Source organism: Styela clava, chromosome 3, assembly GCF_964204865.1.
Source record: "Styela clava chromosome 3, kaStyClav1.hap1.2, whole genome shotgun sequence".
Taxonomy (NCBI): Eukaryota; Metazoa; Chordata; class Ascidiacea; order Stolidobranchia; family Styelidae; genus Styela; species Styela clava.
Window position 1 is genome coordinate 14,164,405 of NC_135252.1, and position 15,193 is coordinate 14,179,597.

A 15,193-nucleotide genomic window follows, 5' to 3' on the forward strand; every position below is an offset into this window, starting at 1 on the left:
TCTCAACTATTTTGCATTGTATCTGTTTGTTATTTTATTGGTCGGAAAAAATAAACTTGACTATGACTATGAATGAAAGATTATGGATTAAGTGTATAAAATAAAAATGGTGTATGACAAAATAACACAGTGAATAATCTCAGTTTTTAAAATTGAAATGTGTTCTGTTTTTTATAATTTTCATAGCATAGTTTATATTATATATAAATAAATAAAACCAATACTGCTATTATTAAAGCTTTTTTATGTCTAGGTGGATATCTCATGTCTTTTGACACGGTAGAGTCAACTCACTAGGTGAGTATTTTCAAATTTCATTTGTCGCTTACAAAAAGGTACTATACCATTCTCATTGGAAACAAATATACCCTACGCTAAGAACGGACTTCCAAATGAGAGGTTTTCCAAAATATAAATCAGCGTCGGCATGTTCAAACAGAAACGAACAGATTGTTCTTGAGCAAATATATTTGCTGTTGGTCAACTATTTTATATTGAGGTTGACAGTCAGGGTTTAAGCGAAGTATAAAGTGTACGAACATGCAGTTTGTCACGTATAGTTTTTATTTTTGTCCAATTCTAGGATTATTGGTAAACAAATTGCGCTTCTGATCTTACATAGTACAGAAAATACTTAGTACAAAAAACATAGTCGCTGCAGCACGTCAGATAACTGGATGGTAAAAGGTACTAAGACCGGTGTGATCTAACTAAACACACGCTATGGTGTTGCTACTCATACACGTAGTTCAGGATTTTGTTTATTTTAATTTTTGCTTATAGTTTGTAACTTGATTTTCTAAATTTCCGATATATGTCTAACCGGCTGTTGGCGCTCATTTAATACCGACAAACATTCCATATAATGATAATACGAATTTAATTCATATTCAAACCAAAACCTACTTCAAATACCTTGTTATTACTTATTTGCGTATCTCATGACATTTACTAAGCTCATAAATGTAGTGGATAATTATAGAAATACCGCATTGTATTGTAACTCGAAAAATGCTACATCACTCGTTCAGAATATAAATTGCGTAGCCAAACAATATATCCATTTCTAAGAAAACCGGTCTGCGTTTTCAAGTGTACAAGTATGCATTATGCTACTGCTTGTAAAGACTCACGGGTCAGGTATTTCGCGAGGAAGCTCGTAATCAATCAAGTGAGAGACATCGTTGGGAGATACAGTTGAAGACATAAATTGTATTTATCGCAGACTCAATAGTGAGTGATTTGCTATCGTTTATCCGAATTCCTCGAATTGTTATATTTGCCAACAGTACATAATACCCTGAGAAATTGAGTGCTAGTCGAGAAGTGCAAAGTTTGTTGACAGAGGGTTATCCTAATGATAATTGAACTTAGATATTATTATATGCTACAGAATACAGATTATTTTGAATTTTTATTTATGTTCATCATATTTCAACTCTTATGAACTTGGATGTAACAGTTCATTCTTGAATGCAAGAAGACTAATTCCAAAAGCAACCAAGCTACGAAGCAATTGCGGTGGCGATGTCGAGGTAATTTTTGTTGGTTTTAGTTACTTTTCGAGCAGATGAATCTATTCAGTATCACCCAAGCATATACACGCTTTGATTTCGTTATTGGCTAAACGTATGCGCTATTTGAGCTGGAGTTTAGCATAAAAGGAGTAAGACTGTCAGTAGTCGTTTATATCAGAACGGATAGCAAACACGATACATATTCCTACCCACGTATTCAACAATTTTGAAATCACTATAGGCATTACGATTGTGACATGTAGCAGTATCCGTGAACCCAATTATTGTCAGCAGCTTGTTGATTAGAAGTTACATGTATTTTCAAACAATTAATTTCTTCGAATAATTGTCTGAAGATCATTTTGCGAATTTCATTTTCACCTTTTCAGAAAAACTTATGTCAAACTTTGTCGTGGGGAGGATGATTGGAATCAACTAAAATTGTGTTTTGTCAGAGCGTTTTTTGGATACCCTTTGTTTGAATATGTGATGCCAGAACTAAACAAACGAGAAGAGTTTCTTAGGAGATATTTGGAGGCTCACTACGATGTCACTGTTAGAAACGGAAACTCACTGCTTGTTTGTGTTCACTTGATGCAAGATAATGAAAGTAATTCAACCAATGCAAAACAGAAGGATGAGGTGAATTTATGATATGCATGTATAATTACTACTTTTATAATTTATATATGAAGAGATCTTGAAATTAGAATCAATGTCTTATGCATTTATGTTACACTTACGTTGAACGTAGTTTGATACATAAGGTTTGGTATAAATGTATTTGTTCCCGTGTTAATTAACAGATCTGGCACACACACACACACACTTAATTGCATGGTAGATGATGTTTAGAGTTGAAAATATTAACTATGAAACTTGTTTTAAAACTTCCATTCTTCTCAAATAAGACGTCATCTAGAACGAAGATAATTGGTGGTGTTCTGCTTACTGCTCCAGCAAAAGATGGTATCGGATGGGAACATGAAGATGATGACGTTTACGAACAAGCCTACAGAAAATTCCGACTGCATGAAGTTGATGAATTTGCTTTTGAAAGATTGATTAGGTAATTTTGGAAAATTAAAAACATCAATATTAGAATCTACTTCAAGGTGAATATACCTAATTCAACATAAATTAAATTCCGACTAGTAGCGGCGTAATAGCGCCCGTTTGTGGAGAAATTCTCCATGACGCTAATTTGATTGAAGCTTGGTAATCAAGATTGAAAAAACATACGCAAAAAAACATACGTGTTAAATTGGAAGGTTCAAGCAAAATGTTACACCCTATTTATTTAAATTTGATGTGTGTGGTGCCCTTTCTGATAAAAATAGTACATAAAGGGTTCTGTCACCTGCTTCTGCCTGTTCCTTCCATGTGTACTTTTTCTGATAAGAAGATGCGGACATGAAAAGTGATTCTTAAGACGACATTGCTTTGTAAAAAGTTTTTATCGCATATTATTAACATTCAGTGACAAAGGGTATTTTAATTTACGAAAACCATCCATCTACAAATTATGATTCTCTACGATGTAAACTATTTTTTCGATGAAAAATGAAAAATTTTAAAAGATTTGAAAATGACATAGCAGCATAAACATAAGATTTTCAAATTCTCATTTAGTTTTGAAGCCTGGGAGACGAAACACATCATAAGCAAATTATTTGCTTTACATGTTCCAATTTGGAATGGAGTATTCTGCGCCATTGATCCTTTGTACGCGAATGCTGGTGTGGGAACAATGAACTATGCAGACTGTATGCAAATCGTTGTTCAAGCTTATATGAGAAGCCAGGATAGAATTCAAATGCCTGTAATAGCGAGAAAAAGAAACACGACGGAAACTGAAAGTTGTACTTTACGTGTAGTTGATAAAGTGATGCCTACTTGCGACAGTAAAGAACAAGCAAAATACATGAAGCCCACAAACTCCATGTTCCAGAACAATAAATTTTGGGCTTCAATTATTCACAGTTTATCATTGCTCAGCCATCACCATCGTCCATTACAAAGTAGGTTTTACGAAAAGGCAAAACATTCATCTATAACTTCGACGAAAGTATGCTGTAGGAAGATAGAAAATGTTCCCTTGATGATAATGCTGAGTCAAAGTCAGCGTGCTGTTGAGTTTCATAAAAGAAATGGGTTTAATTGTGTTTTAACACAGCAATTTGAAGAACCAGTTTTATTTGACGATTGCGCTGTTCAAACAATCTTAGCGGAATACGTACTTGTGTGCGACTTATTTGGCAGAGGTAAATTATCAGAACTGTTCCACGAATTCAATGATAATTAAAAATCTTTGTTTTGTACGAGACAGCATTTTTGTCGTTAGGTGATGCTAAAGAGAAGTTCGTCAACCAAAAGTCACATTCCTCTAGTAGTGACAATGTTGCGCATACTATGGGAGATGGGACTTCGATTTTTTGGTAGCAAAAATCAATTGTCCTAAAATCGAACCTTTATAGTCTTATATATAAGCATGGCCGTAAGAATTGCTAGTCAAAATCGGATGCGTTATTGAAATATCTTAACAAACGTGCACAAAGTTTGATCAAATTAACCCGAACCCGTACATTAATAATTAGGCGCAATATAATAAAATTTCCTATCTTGGCGTATCGGTTCTAGTTAAATCTAATAAACTGCACCACTAAACGAATTTCCCTTTTGATGTTTGATACAAACTTGCTCGAACTTTTTATTAGTTCAATTCCCAAGCCCTCATTGTTGCGGTCCATTGAAATTCTAAGACTACGTAAAATTGACCTTAATACATGCAGGAAATCTGACGCTCTAAAAAATGGAAATGAAAATATTGCAATGTGAAATTATTATTGAAGAACACTATGGAAAATCAACGACCCATACCCCAGACTTCATGCCGATTGACCTCTTAATAGTCCATTTTTAGAACACATCAAATTTTTGTTGCACCAATTCGTAACTTGGCATCTTTCAGGGATGCATATTATTTACCGTAATAAAATAGGAGTAAATTTTTTTTCGTTTCGTTGTTTTTTAAATCTATAGACATTTTTTATACATGGGTAGGTGCTTGGCCGAATGAAGGCTTAGGTGACTTTACCGCATGATATCAGTGAATTTGTGGCATTTTTAACATTGTATAGAAACCTAAATGTCAGTCACCAACTTATCCGATTAGGAGTGTTTGATATTTCATGATATTTTTCACGCTTACTTATATTTCCATAATCTGAGCATTGAGTTTCAATTACCCATGCACTGACCGCAAACAGCTTTGTTGTGGATTAAGAGACGAGGATAAATGTGACTTAAATGTTTCGAGACAAGCTTTCTGCAATGGCAATCGAGCAAAACCAACACACGGACTTTTAGTGTAATTTCCTATTGCAACAAAGGCAGGAAATTATACTTATTATGTGTGAAATGAAGGAAATAATGTCTCATGTTGTACCATCTCGCTCAATCGATGGTACACAGTGTTATAATGCTATACTCTCATAAGATATGTTTCATCAATTTTGCTCAATGACATTTTAACTAATACCTTTTCGTCGACTTTGCAAAAAAAAAAAAATTTATAAAAAGAATCTGCTTTTGTGATATCAGATGGGGAAGTGGGATGTTGCATTTAACAGGATATTATGTCTAAAAAATATGGTATGAAAATTTACTGTTCGTTTCGGCTTGTGCGTACTGATATTTTGTAATATATAGCCTTTACTGCACATCCAATTTAACGGAATGGCGTCGTAGTATGAAAACACAGGCATTAGAGGAAATGTGACGTCATATTCTTTTTAAAGGTGAAGTAACCATTTGGACATTGTCCACATATGGGAAAGCTTGTAAAAAACGATAATACTATTTTGTTCTTTATTTTTTCTGATGCTTTCGTGGTACGGGGATAAATCATGCAAGATAGCATGTGGGAACATACTACGTATATAGAAGCAGGTCATTGACACCAACATGACAATTTTGATAAAATCATACTTTTATTACGACGTATTGACGGAACATGACACCCCATTTAGAACGTGAATATAATCATCCAAGAAAGCGATTTCCATATTTATTACCATATTAGGTAAATCATGTGAAGTGGTAAGCAGTGATCCATCACTTTCATTACAGGGTATATTTCACCCGAGTTAAAAGATTCAAACACGTAATTTGGGTCAATTTACACATAAAAAAGGTAAAAATAGGACTATGACAACCCTGAGCACACGATTGACGAAACACGTTACTTTGTGTTATAAATGGATGTCTAGTGTCTACATGCGCTCAAGACAATTTATAAAAAGGTGCATAAACTCCCCCGTTTTATACTATTTCAAATACATTAAGCTATAAATAAATCAATCTTAAACCTATTAAAAGTTTTTATGTGACAATATTGGTTAACCTACATGTCTGTGTAATATCAGATACAATAAAACCTCGCTAGAAATCCCCGTTACTTTATCCATCCAAGTGGAAACAGGAGAAACGCACATGTTCACGTGTTTACTTTTCGTATTGGTTTTCCATTATGAAGCAAACAACACAAATTTTTCACTTATTTACATGTCGATTATGGTGTCACCGATTCATATTATGACGTTATTTATGACCGTGACGTAATGATCGATCAGTATTCAATCTAGAGTCAGAAAATATTTATGTAAGATATGTTGCGATTTACATATGGCTCACACTTGTCTTCTTATGATAATATACATATTTTCAAAATATTTTTTGAAAATTCAGGACTCTTATGATCGCTTGTTGAACACAATAGCTTGACCTCATTGCAACCTTTGGTATATATTTGGTGAATTGTGGCATCAACTATAAATTGGTTGAAAATATCACATATGATATTGAATGAAATATCCCAACAGTATTTTTTATTTTTTATTCATTTACACTTGAAATGAAAGAAATATAAAGTAAAGAAGTATTTTGTTAAATTGTCAAAAATAATGGTAATCTATTTATTGCAGTAATGAATTGAAATGGAATAAAATTTCTTCGGATGGTATATTTACTTATACGGTGACAAAAGTTGGGAATGTGTATAAATATAAACTTTTACTCAATAACACAGTCTTACACACACGCATGCGTCAAAATTTTTCTATGGCGCAAAACACATGTAGTACGTAACTTTATTCAGCGTTCTTACGTGACGTTGCTTTGAGCGCACCATAGAAAAATTGCGTCAATAATTTGGTTGGTTTTTGTGGAACAGTAAATGCTGATGAAGGTATATTTGAAAAATTCTAAATTCTAGGATGCCAAGGTTTAGGATGGGGATGGACGAACTACGGCCTGCGGGAGCATGCGCCTGCCAAAGTATTTTATGCGGCACTTGGAGAAAGTTAAGAAAATATCTTACTACATACTACATACAAAACTTCATTTTGAAACTATATTCAATTGAAGTATCTAACTAAACTATAAATTGTTAAAACAATATTACAAAAATTTCATCCTCAATTCAACAATGTCGGCCACCATTAAATGCGACTGAAGATTTTCTGAATGCGGCCCTTGCGAAGAACTTTGTCCACCTCTGGTTTACGAGATAGTTCATCGATTGATAAACTCAATGTTCGCGATATTTCATTTTGTACGTATAGTTTTTCAAAATGCCGTCTACCTAATATAAACAATGCCATTGCACCTGATCAATTTAATAATGAAAAAAATCAAAATAAAGTCAAATTTATTAAAAGTTTGCATTTGAAAATTTTATTTGAAATAAAAACACTTTTTTAAATTATATCCAAAATGAATATACTTTTTACGTCTTATCTGGCCCAAACGTCAGATTTTCTTTAAATACTAAGTGAAACCTATCAAGAAATTGAATACTCTCACTTTTGTCGCCTTTATCACAGTATAAATAGATTTTTTACTCCGTAGCGTGATAAAATCGTCAAGTCTAATATTCTCAATACCATATTAAGTATTTTAAGAATTTGTTACGGTAATGATACGGTAATGCTCACAAATCCTGAAGTTAAGAAAACTTACACTCGAGTAAATGACAAGGACTAATGAGAGCATGCACGATATATTCTACATAACTGAAGATATTGAAAAGCTTTTGGCACAAATTTTGTTTTGCGTATTTGCTACTGACAGCCTTGTAATAATTTATATGCCTTCGACGAAAATAGCAATTTAATAAATCTGCTTGTGGTATTATGAAGAATAATACAGAACGTTGTGGTTTTCTATTCGCGGAATTGTATTGAAAACAAATAAACGTGACAGATATCGAAAAAACTTAAAAAACTCTTGTTTCCTATAAATGCCTCTAGAGTATTATTGCAAAGAAGAAGGCGTAAAATGAGTCATGTGATTGATATATAAAAGTAGCGGAATCAGAGCAAAACTTATATTCAGGAACAGACAGCGAGTAAAGTCATTCAAAAACCAGACGATTGTGACGTTATTAGGAATCATATTTTTTCCAATATCTAGGATACAGTCAGATGACTAAAGAGAAGAAAATGACAAAGTCAGTAACTTTCATTCAAAATTTTAATTTAATTTTAATTCAATCAATTTTTTTCATTGAATTTTTAATATTTTTTTAGAATACAGTAATTTATAATTTATTGAAAATGCATGTATCAGTAGCCTATAAAATATGATTATTTTTAGCAAAACCCGTATTGAACTATCACATGGAGAACAAGATTGGACAGAAGTCAGGGAAAGCTTCGTTCGAGCTTTTCATCATTATTCTCTGTATAAATACTTAATACCAAACGAACAAACGAGACCAAAATTTTTAAGAAAATATTTAGAAGCAATATATGATGTCACTATACGTAATGGAAACTCTATTCTTTTAGTAGGAAGAACAGCTGAGGATGTAAGTGTAGAAAGTAATTTTATTATGAATGATTCATATTACATTTTTATTAAATAAATACTTTCCTATATCATATACAGAACACAATTATCGGAGGAGCTATGGTTGTTCCTCCAGCTAAAGATTATGGAGGATGGGAATGTGAAAAAGCTGATAATTTTTACGAAGCTTATGAAAAATATAAATTGAGAGAAATCGACCATGAAGCATTTGAAAGAATGGAAAAGTGAGTAACATTTCTTATAACTTACTGTTAGCATTGTCTGAATTTTCAAAAATGAATAATGATTAACATATATATTCAGATATGAAGAATGGGAATATGAAAATATATCAAAGCACGTTTGTTCAACTAAAGTACCGTTATGGAATGGAATATTTTGTGCGGTTGATCCCAAGTATGCAGGGAAGGGACGTGGAAGTCTAAGTTATAGTGAATGTCTGAACATAATAAATAATATTCGAAAAAACAAATCCTGCAAAGAAAAAGAATTTAGGAAAAGTCGAGTCAAATCAGAAGAACATTTACATGGCATCGTCCAAAAACTTCGCAAGTTTTATGAGAACCTAACTGATTCAGAAAAATTGATTAATCCTGTAGAATATTTAACAACCTCTCGTTCGTCAACTACCCGAAATCTTCCAGTTCACATCGGAACAAATAGAGATAAAAATGGTCCAATACATGGAGATGAAAAATTTAAAAAAACTTCAAAAAAATCAATGAGATCCATGATATTCATGATCAGTCACAGTCGACAAGCAGTTCATTTTCATCAAAAGAATGGATTTCAATCAATTGTAGATATTCCGTATTACGAAGAGCCTGTGCTTGGGATTGGCGATTCACCATTCAATGTTAATGTACTGTTAATGGATCCCCTCGAAACCGGAGGAATCGCTAAAATTAGTCACGCACTTTCGCATTGTGGTCGCATATCGACCAACCATGGATCTGAACAGTCGTACTTGAAGCGCATCAGGGGATTTTATAATTTAGCGGAGAAATGCACATTATAAATAAATGTATCAAAACATCCATTCCACATATATCCTACATCACCTTTTAATGTCTGCAACTTTAATATAATTTTTTATGATATCTATTTTGTAGTTTAACGATATTTATTTAACATAAAATTATTTCGTAGTTTTATTTTGTGAACATTTCTAATTTATATTTGCAAAGTGGACGAATTCATTTTTATTTTTGCAACACCTGCGTGAAAAAAAATTTAGTTTTTAATTTTTTTTTATTACTTTTATTATTTATCAATATACCAGTTTCTAATTAGGAATATTATTGTTGCTGAATTATTTGCCCAATAACCAATTAGGAATGCGCTGGCTTAACTTCTTTGTCACCAACTGGTTAAAATAAAGGGGTTTGATCTTTATTCAGTCCATGGTCCACTCCTAGTCATGCACTGTTCTCTGGTATATAACATAGGAAAGTGAAAATTGAATCAGAAAGAATAAAATATCCAAAACAAAAAAAAAATCGTTAGTTATTTTCGGGAATGAAATTAGTGAATGATTAAAGACTTAGTGAATGGTTCAAAACAATGAAAATGTGTAATGTGTCACAAATATGCTTGTGAGTGTAAGATTCACTATTGCTAAATAACATAATTAGAAAAATTACATATGTCCATCAACCAATAAAGATTTACGAACAAAATATTGAAATAAGCCGAATGAAAGTAATTAAAGGGTTGTATGAAAATCACAAAATGAATAACGATGGAAAAGTTTTAGATTTCAATTTAAGATATAAAAACGATAATAAACGATTGCGTTAAATGGGTAACTTGCACCGCAGCTGACGACTAGCGTTATAGTTGGCGTTTCGAAAGTTATGTGTTAAATTTATGTAAACTTTCTCATATATAGTGATTTGGATACAGACGAGAACACTATTTCAAAATGTTAAATCCCACCACTGAATATGGCTTCTATCGCATCGATGGTTAACAATCCACAATATTAGTTGAAGACTCGTGGCCTCACATCAAGCAAGTAAAAATAAATATTATTAGTATTTGAGTATTTTCAATCGAGCAAGCTATAATATACATCTGATTCGTTAATGAGTTTGTTTGCTTCTGCTAGGTTTTTGTGTAAATTTTTCTTTGATAATACCGAAAAATGAAGAACAAAGTCCGGATTGAACACTGATCTCGTGAATCGATTGGGCAGAATATAGTATAAGTAGAAAATAGTCAGTTGACGGGATATACGCGCATATGCCATATTTTCCATATAAAAAATTCAATTATTTCAAATTCTAAATTCAGTCTTTTTGTCGCAATTTTGTAATTATACGATACATCAAAATAAGTAGTGATTAATTACTCGAAAAATAAAAACGTTCGTAAAAAATAGGTATAGGGAAGTGGTTCTCAAACTTTTTAGGCCGCGCCCCCTTTTGAGAATTTGTCAAGTATCACACCCCACCCTAAAAAAAACTGACTAACTAACAATAAGCTACAAATAACAGATAGTAAGGCGAAAGTTATATAACAGATAAGTAATAAAAAAAGGCACAACAGCTCTCTGCAATATCTAAACGATAAAAAATGTAAATATTTAAAATAAGGCGGGCAAAATCAAATCTAATAATATTTTTATTTTCAATTAGCCCCCCCCTCTTCAAAATATCGTCTTCGCCCCCTTGTGGTGCGCGCGCTCCACCGTTTGAGAACCACTGGTATAGAGCAGGGCTACTCAACTATTGAAGATCCACATACAAAACTTCAAAATTATTTGGGTCCGGTCTTTCCAGAAGTCACATTTTTTGGCATCCTTATTCGCACACTTCCTCGACCGGCTAATAATTATTAGGCTAATCAAGATTGTTTTTTATGGTGTTACATTACTTTACATATATATGCAAAACTATAAAAGTCATTTATAAAAGGGAACTTTAAAAGTTGGGCTAATGATCCAAGCTAAAGAATTAGGTGCGGTCCGAATCAAATACTCGAAAGGTCCGGATTCGGACGCGGTCCGCCAGTTGAGTAGCCCTGGTATAGAGTATTACGATCATTTCAGAATATTATGAAATTCCTATATAGGTAATTCATTGTGGTTAAAATCTGAAACTCAGCAAACTATATCGAACCACATTTGCATATGTTTACAACAAAATTGTTGACAGAATGGTAACTGATATGCCAAACTGTCGTCATCTCAGTAACGCATACGTAGATTTAAAATTAATTTGATAACCTGACCCTTCAATGGACAATCGAAAATGATATGTTTACAGTTTCACAAGGTGCGAGTTTAAAGCTTGTTGGCGGTAGTAGGCAGCAGTCTTTTATATCAGACAAACAAAATATACCAGAAAATCAGAACAAAATATCAGAAAAGTATCAAATCGTTTCCGATTGTAGGACGTTTTGTGGGAAAATTGCTTTTAATGTTTTAAAGTCAATTATATCGTTATGACCAACCGATTCAAAAGCAGGTTTGAAACTTAAATAGAGTTAACGGATGTCGCATGTGGGAAGGATTGAATTTGATATTGATCACGGCGAGTTTATCTTTAGGTCATCTCCATTTTCGGATGAAATGATGATCGAATCAAAAACTACGTTTGTGCAGCATCAACTACATGTTCATGTTTTCAAACAGGAAGTCGAAAAATGTGACGGCGTTTGCTGCGTCTACCACCCGCATATTATTTTGAACAACCTTGATTTCGACGTTTGGTTGGCGTTCAAAATAAAATGTCCATTTCCATGTCGAGGCATGAATGCTGACATGCTGCTCAGGATTCCAATACTTCTCAGCAATTTCAGCAAACATTATTAAAATGATATTACTAAAGATAATACAGTTGTGAGTCGAATCATTTAGCATTCAATCAACGTTGGCACAAGACGCGTGAAATATCATTGTCACGGGACCAGGTAAAGCTATGACAGTCCGGGAACCGGTACTTGTAAGTTACGATGGTCCACAGGTTCAGCTTTATCCAAGATATGATTTTTGGGAATTTGTGAAATATTTCGTTTTGGTCTACGTGTCCATACATTCGAGCATTGGTCTTTCGTTTTATCGCCAAACAGCTTTATTACTTCAAAACTTGCTTGAAATACAAATTTATGTCGAATCTATAAGAAACCTCGTCGAAAATGTTTTAAGTTCTCCAACGAGGGATAAGTTTACGTTGTCAATGTCCGTAGTTGGAATCATCATAGTTTACTTCTGCCATCCAGACACAAGTACATAATATTCGTTTCTGAATATACCGCTAAGATAGGGAAGAGATATTTTAGGTTTGCGTGAAATTGGCAAAACCATGATATAGACTTCAAATGTTTCCGGTTAAAATCAATTTGTGCAAAGTTGGTAGTAGAAGATGAAACGTTGTTTTTTTGTAGAAAGTGCATATGTTGGTGACATCATGTATAGTATAGGTATACAATGCATTTCCTCAATTATTATTTTAGGCAAAGCTTCTTATGTTTTCTAATCGTTTTTTTTTCAAATTGATTTATATAGTCCATGAGTGAAACTGAAAGTCTTTTATTTCTAGTTTCAAATTAAATCTTTTATCTGTTCTTGCCGCATCCTTATCTACAGCCACTGCATCCTTATCTTCAATTATATTTTCGATAAAATCAAAAGTAGTGATTATATAAATATTGCACTATACTATGAACTCGATGGATAATATTTTGTCTAGTTTAAATTATTTTTAAAAATGACATTACGTATGATTGAACCTTGTGTATGGAATTTATCAAATTGCAATAAACATAAGTTAAGAATTAATCCAACATCATACTGTTTTATTATATACTAACAATACTAAAATGATAATTTCTTCATGTAGTATGTACTCGTTTATTTTGAAGATAGAGATAGGAAAATTATAATTTTTCCTATTCTTAAAACAAATTTGCAATGAAATGAATGACCACGTACAGACGCATTTGCAATCATTATATAATCATAATAGTTCAATTGATCAACTACCAAAAGAAATATGGTTTACCAACAAAACAACAACAAAACCCGCGTGTAAATTGCATATTTGATTTTAAGTTTCCAGTATTTATCAGATGAATCTCAAACTTAACAAACTGTAGCAATTACTACTAATTTTACCAATGTAAAGTAACAATGATGCACACCCACTTCAACTAATACCGGTATAAACTACTTACCATAAGTGTCATTAAAATGACGCAGCTGCATGGAATGGAAAAATTACATAGCGGCAACTTTTATATATGGGTGGTTGATGTAATTAGAATTATTTATAACAAAGAATTTTTTCAGAACCATCCACTTTCAGACGCCGTCACATTGGTATTTGACGATTACCTAATGTACTTGAAGGTATCTGCTTAAAAAATGGCAGATATAAAAATAAATTGTCATCATTGCATTTAAAAACTACAAGATAACACGACCTAATAGGAATTATGAGATTTTAGCTGCACGAGAGCACAAACCACCACTCTTCTGTGAACTAAACGTTTGTTTTAAAGTGACAATACTTTTACCACACATATATATATATATATATATGAAAAATGTAATAAAAATAGAAACGCTGAAGTTGAATACAATTTATTAATTTCTATTATTGTGGGAATTTCGTTCTCCTGTATCTTGTTTGTATTTGTGTAATTATGGAATTACAAATTATATGTTAAAAAATATCAGCAACAGGAATTTTTAGATTGTACTACTTACAGTGAAAGAAATGCGGTATAGTCTCAAAAAATTTCTCAGATAATTTGTGCATGGCTTGTTGTGATAAATAAAATTTCACTCAAATGTTGTCATGTCGCAATATCATGCTTACGCCTTTATATTTCAGTTGCAGAAACGAAATGTATTTTATTCAAGCTTCTGAATTCGATATCAGTTTTATTGAAATGGTAAAACTCATTTTGACATGCTTGCTTTCAAACTAGTTTAGAATCTTGAACGAGAGTGAAATGAGAGAAATATATTGTTCTGTCATAGATTTGTCATTATGACATGTATTTTGCATTTGTTTAGTTTCAATTTCGATCATATACTTCCGGCATGTTTTATAAATTAGTACGCAGTTTCACGTTTGCGACATCCGGATTTGAATGTCTGCCATAAAACGTGTCATTTATCAAAAGGCACCGATTGCAGAAATCAAGTGATTGCAGGTGACAGAACTTGCAACAAAAACGTAATCTCATGGAAGCTAATCCGTAACGCTAAACTCAGTACCGCAGGGAAAAACGATCACTTCTTCCATACTATGCGGACTTCTTTTGCATAGTACTTTACTTGTAAAGTTAATTAGGTATTGAAAACGACTTGTTTCGTGTCTGATATAACCACGATTATTAACAGTTTCAATATTGCTTTATTAATTAGAATTTAATTGGATTATTTATTTGAAATGGTACTTTCCAAGCGCCCTTACATCCATCGCCTATCAATACATGTACGTGCATAGTAAGTTTAAACTTCATTGAAGTTAATAAAGTAATAATAAAGTTAAAAATTGATCATAACACTAATAACAATTTTAGATATCTGTAACAGTGATGTAATTGGTGAACAGATTGAACGTATAACGGTAACGGTTCAATTTTTTCCTTTTTCCAAAAAAGGGTGAAATGTTATATCCGTATTGCTATTTGTACAAAACCATAATTTACAATTCAAAACTGTGTTAATGTAAACTTATAGTTATTTTTCAGCCTTGAATTTTGGGGTCATTGGTTATTGGTCTGGGTTTTGGTTATAGCAGGACTAAAGTAAAACGTTTTGCAAATACAAATTTGATTTTGAATTT

At 32.6% G+C, this 15,193-nt stretch overlaps 2 protein-coding genes across 2 annotated transcripts; both read left to right on the plus strand.

The window, feature by feature from the left end:
• Positions 1–275: 275 nt before the first annotated feature.
• Positions 276–5,055, plus strand: LOC120342804 (uncharacterized). The gene is made up of 5 exons (XM_039411787.2): positions 276–297; positions 1,463–1,535; positions 1,907–2,159; positions 2,429–2,586; positions 3,150–5,055. The coding sequence occupies exons 2-5, from the start codon at positions 1,528–1,530 to the stop codon at positions 3,820–3,822; spliced, it is 1,092 nt and encodes a 363-aa protein (XP_039267721.1). The 5' UTR covers positions 276–297; positions 1,463–1,527; the 3' UTR covers positions 3,823–5,055.
• A 2,799-nt stretch (positions 5,056–7,854) lies between these two features.
• On the plus strand, positions 7,855–9,785 carry LOC120342802 (uncharacterized). Its single transcript, XM_039411783.2, has 4 exons — positions 7,855–8,028; positions 8,175–8,388; positions 8,469–8,614; positions 8,694–9,785. The coding sequence occupies exons 1-4, from the start codon at positions 8,003–8,005 to the stop codon at positions 9,406–9,408; spliced, it is 1,101 nt and encodes a 366-aa protein (XP_039267717.2). The 5' UTR covers positions 7,855–8,002; the 3' UTR covers positions 9,409–9,785.
• Positions 9,786–15,193: the final 5,408 nt, after the last annotated feature.